Source organism: Musca autumnalis, unplaced genomic scaffold (genome assembly GCF_047663935.1).
Source record: "Musca autumnalis isolate F117 unplaced genomic scaffold, ASM4766393v1 scaffold_4, whole genome shotgun sequence".
Taxonomy (NCBI): domain Eukaryota; kingdom Metazoa; phylum Arthropoda; class Insecta; order Diptera; family Muscidae; genus Musca; species Musca autumnalis.
Window position 1 is genome coordinate 201,717,904 of NW_027411977.1, and position 4,843 is coordinate 201,722,746.

General features: G+C 35.8%; 1 protein-coding gene across 1 annotated transcript; it reads right to left on the reverse strand.

Annotated features, from left to right (window-relative positions):
- Positions 1-3,427: 3,427 nt before the first annotated feature.
- LOC141403209 (uncharacterized) lies at positions 3,428-3,778 on the reverse strand. The gene has a single exon (XM_073985391.1). The coding sequence runs from the start codon at positions 3,776-3,778 to the stop codon at positions 3,428-3,430; it is 351 nt and encodes a 116-aa protein (XP_073841492.1).
- Between the last annotated feature and the right edge of the window lie 1,065 nt (positions 3,779-4,843).

A 4,843-nucleotide genomic window follows, 5' to 3' on the forward strand; every position in this document is an offset into this window, starting at 1 on the left:
AAAGTAAGGGACACACCCCTTGCTCATTGAATACCTTTTATAAGGATTTAAATTTGTACGTTGACAAATTTGGTTTCTTGTTATTGTTATTGCTGTTTTGTATTGTCCTTGCTAATGCGATTATTGGTCTCGAAGGACCCACCCTTCTTTGAGCTATGTTAAGTGTCACTTAAGACGATGTTGACATTTCTGCGTATAAGTATGTAATTGAGGATCATTTGTGTAGGTAAGGATAATTTGTAAATCTTCGGTTTAAGAATAAGGATTGACTTTGTAAGCCAGACTTTTTTCAATAGACTTGCCTTAAAATTCTCCCACACTAATCATGCATCATTGTCAAGTGGTTTCATAAATTTCACAATAAAAAATATATTAGCCAAAAGAAGAGTTATATTAAGGGGAACAAACTTACCATCCAAATGCAATGTTTTCAAATAATCTTCATGAGAAAAAATGCGATATACAATACGTACGAACCGCTGGCTTCCATAATATTGAGACTACTCTCAAAGATGAGAAACGCTCTATGAAGTTGAATTTGAATCCATTGAAAGTTAGACACGAATTGAATTAGCTTGAAAAAAGTGTCCATAATCACCGATGTACTAGCGAACATACACTTACACCACATTATGCCTGTTGTGAGCTATCCCAGCAAAATAAATTGGAAGTAGTGCAATGCAGACTAGTTCCTTCACGGCATGATTTCATACGGTTCTAACGGAGTCGTGCAAAAGGCACCATTCCCCACATTTTACGCGCAATCGGATGCGATCCAACGAATGACATGCCTTCCTGACATTCTAACAGCATCTGGATGCAGTTCAATCGGAGTCGTAAAAAAGGCATTCCAATTCCTTACATTTTAACAGCATTTGGATGCGATCCAACGATTGTCATCCATTTCTCACATTTAAATCGCATCCGGATGCAGTTCAAGTGAGTTGTGAAAGGTACTCCGTTCGATACATTTTACAAGCAGTTCCTTAGTGAACCCTATAAGCAAGCAAACCCATTTGTAGGTACCTAAAAAACAGTTGCGATTGAATTTAATGAAGAAATTTAATCATTTGTGTTTATGTATTAAAGTTTGTAATATTTTTGTCTTACACAAATAATAAATTATTTTTATTTTACAATTTCTTGCATTTTTATTGCATCTTTGAACTGCATAAAAACACATTCCGAAGAGTGTCTTTTGACTCCATCCAAAGCACTGCATCAAAACACGTGCTTTGGATGCAAATTGGATTGCATCCTATTTTATCCTAAAGGGTTAGTTAAAATGAGATTCCAAAGTAATAGATAAAATGCAGTGGTAATGGAGTGCATCATTCAGTAGTCACGCTCTTGTAAAAATCATAAGTGAAAATGCATAATTTGCATCTTGGGAGGCAAACTTTTTGCTGGGATAAAAATGCGTTTTTTCGGTCTGGCGATTATTTCAGTTGTCTTAAAACTCGACTTTTCATAACCGATTATAATCGACTATTCGTCGATTTTCGAGTTTTCTTTTGAAATTGTAAAACCGCCAAGTCAACAATTTATGGGCAAATTCGAAAATCGATGATAATCGATTATGCGATTTTCTCTCCAAACAAAAGTCGACTACGATTTTTAGACTTTTGTATGTATCCGTTGAAACCAGATTGTTGTGAATGCTTCTTATGAATATATGTATGTATTGTTGTACTAATACAAGGTTCTCAACTTCGATAAATATAAGAAAACTAAATCTCATTTAATACGGGGATTTTTTTAATTAGAATAGATCATGTTTGAATACATAACTGGATTCTAGTCATATAGAATCTAATTGGAACGTGCTTGTTTCTGATTTTTAAATCCATTTCAAAAGTTCCAATTGGAATATCCAAGAAATCTACCAGCAAAATTAGTTGTTAAAAATGATATTTTTATAAATCTGCCCGAAGAAATTGGAAACAAAAAGATGGAACGAATAGTTTTGTGGGTAGTACTAATTTATCAAAACATTTCATCAAAAATTTTTGCCTAGTAATAACTTTATTTCATTGAAATATAAAAAAAGACAGCGACTTCAAAAAATTGGCCATAATTCTCATAAATTCAAATACTAAAATCATTTTGTTCGTGTGGTTTTTTCACCAAAATATGATACAGGGATATGAGGTTGTAAAAACGTCAGAACCCTAATATACATTTTGACACGACCAAAAATGTTTTTATACCCTCAGCATTTATGCTAACGATGGTATATACACTTTCATACGGGCAAAATGTGCCTCATCGAAATAATGGCACGATAACTCTCGAACGGATCAATCGATCCGATCCACATTTTGTAATATTTTGTCCAAACTTAGTTTAAGTTCGAAGATGGGTCATATCGGTCCACTCCATCCGGTACCTCCCCCACAAAAGTTCGAAAATGTTCGAAAAATTTGTACGTACGGTAACTCTTGAAGGGAGTAACTGATTTGGTCCATACTTTGAAAATCGTGAAATGTCTACCAGACTTAGATGAGTTTCCAATATGAACTCAATCGGTCCACTCCTTCCGGTACCTTCCACACAAATGTTCAAAAATGTTCGGAAAAAATGTGCGCACAAAAACTCTTAAAGAGAGTAACCGATTTGGTTCACACTTTACACATCCAAATACATCTAGCAGATATAGATCACGTTTGAATATGGACTTTATTTGTCCACTTCTTCAGGTACCTATTACACAACATTTCGGATAAGTTCACTTTAAGTTCGCTGCTTCAATTACGACGGTAAAAGATTTTATGGGCAAGTCCATACTTCTTGACAAGACAGTCCGAAAGGTGTAAAAAACCCCATGGCACCATATGAAGTGACTGGAGAGCACGATAACTCTCGAACTGATCAACCGATTTGGTCCAAAATTTGGCCTTCAAACTTCAGTTTCAGTTCGGAGATGGGCAATACCGGTCCACAGCTTCCGGTACTTCCCCCAATATTTAAAAAATGTCACTAAAATGGTTATGGACTATGTCTCTTGAGTTGAATAATTTTATTGAAGTGAAAATACAAAGTACAATGAAGTTTGTATGTAGAATAAAAGACAAAAAGCAAAGGTTACTTATACAATGTAAAATATTAATTGATTAAACACAGTACTTCAGCACTTCCCCTTGTTTAAATGATTAATATTTAAAATTTTTACGAAGTGCAGCAATCGAAGTTTTGGTAATGGTTTGGTCATCATGTCTGCAATTTGATTTTCAGTTGAGATTTGAGACACGATAATATCGCCTTCAATTACCTTTTCACGAATGAAGAAGTGCTTTAAAGAAATGTGCTTCGTTCGCTTGTGAAACTCTGGATTTTGAGACAGTCTGATAGCAGCAGTATTATCGATGTGTATTACCGGTACTTCATTATAATTAATTAAGTCATTGTAGAGGCTTTTCAACCACATCTATTCCTTAGCGGCCTCACTCGCTGCTATGATTTCAGCTTCGGTTGTTGAGGTAGATACGGTTGGCTGTCTTTGACTTATCCATGATATAGGACTGCCTGCATAACATGCTACTACTCCAGTTGTTGATCGTCCTGTGCTCATACAGCCTCCATAATCTGCATCACTATAGCATTCCAATTTCTTTAAACCGTTCGTTTTGTAAATTATTCCATAGTCAAGTGTGCCAGCAATGTAACGAAGAACTCGCTTAAGTCTTTGTACATCTTCACTTGTAGGGGATTCCAGAGATCTTGACAGAACACCGGCACTAAATGCCAAATCTGGCCTAGTTCCCAACATTAAATACATTATTGCTCCAACTGCTTGACGATACGGAAAATCATTTGTTGATTTTTGAACTTCTGCAACGGTTGTTGTACTTTCCATCGGAGTTGATACTGCTCTACATTCAGAAAAGTTAAATTTTTTCCAAAATTTTCTTAGCATATGACTTCTGACTTATCTTTACAGAATCATCCGACTTTTCAATTTCTAGACCAAGAAAGTAATTTGCATCTTTGTGTGTAATTTTGAGTTCAGCTTTAAGTTCCTCCAGAAAGATCTTCAAGTCGTTTACATCAGACGCAGCAACTAAACCATCGTCTACATACAGAGCAAGAATGATTTTCTTCCCCTGTTTCTCTCTGATGTATAGACAACTGTCAGCCGAGCTTGTTTTAAATCCCAATTTGATTAAAAAATTTCGCATTCTAGTATTCCAGCACCGTGGTGCTTGTTTAAGACCATACAGACTTCTTTTTAGAGAACAAACTCTATTTGTTCCGTCATCAAATCCTTTTGGCTGTTTCATGAAAATTATTTCGTCCAACTCTCCATAAAGGAAGGCAGTCCAAACATCGAACTGTGCTAAGTGCATCTTCTCTGTGACTGCAACACTTAACAGAGACCGAATTGTGGACATCCTTGCTACCGGACTGAACGTTTGGTCATAATCAAGTCCTTTTGTTTGATTATATCCTTTAATAACTAGTCTCGCCTTGAAGGTATCCACACTGCCATCCGCTTTGGTTTTTACTTTGTAAACCCATTTTGATGGGAGAGCTTTAGCACCCTTCGGAAGTTCGGTAAGTACCCATGTTTTGTTTTCTATTAACGAATTCATTTCCTTTTCCATGGCTGCTACCCACTCTGATCTTTGGTCGCCTTTAGTAGCTTCAGAATATGAATTTGGAGTTTCTATGCTATTAATAAATTCCCGGGAAACCATAGCCAATTCGTCATGAGTTGTTTTTGAAATTATTACCTTTCTATTTCTTAATTTCCTGTAATTGCAATTCTCTTCTTCAGATTCTTGTCCATCGTTGCTTCCTGATATAGCATCTTCAAACTCACTGTCAGATGTTGCATTTCTCT

Bases quoted from the DNA above. Each gene is read 5' to 3' on its own strand.
- LOC141403209 (XM_073985391.1), bottom strand. From the start codon at position 3,778: ATGTATTTAATGTTGGGAACTAGGCCAGATTTGGCATTTAGTGCCGGT.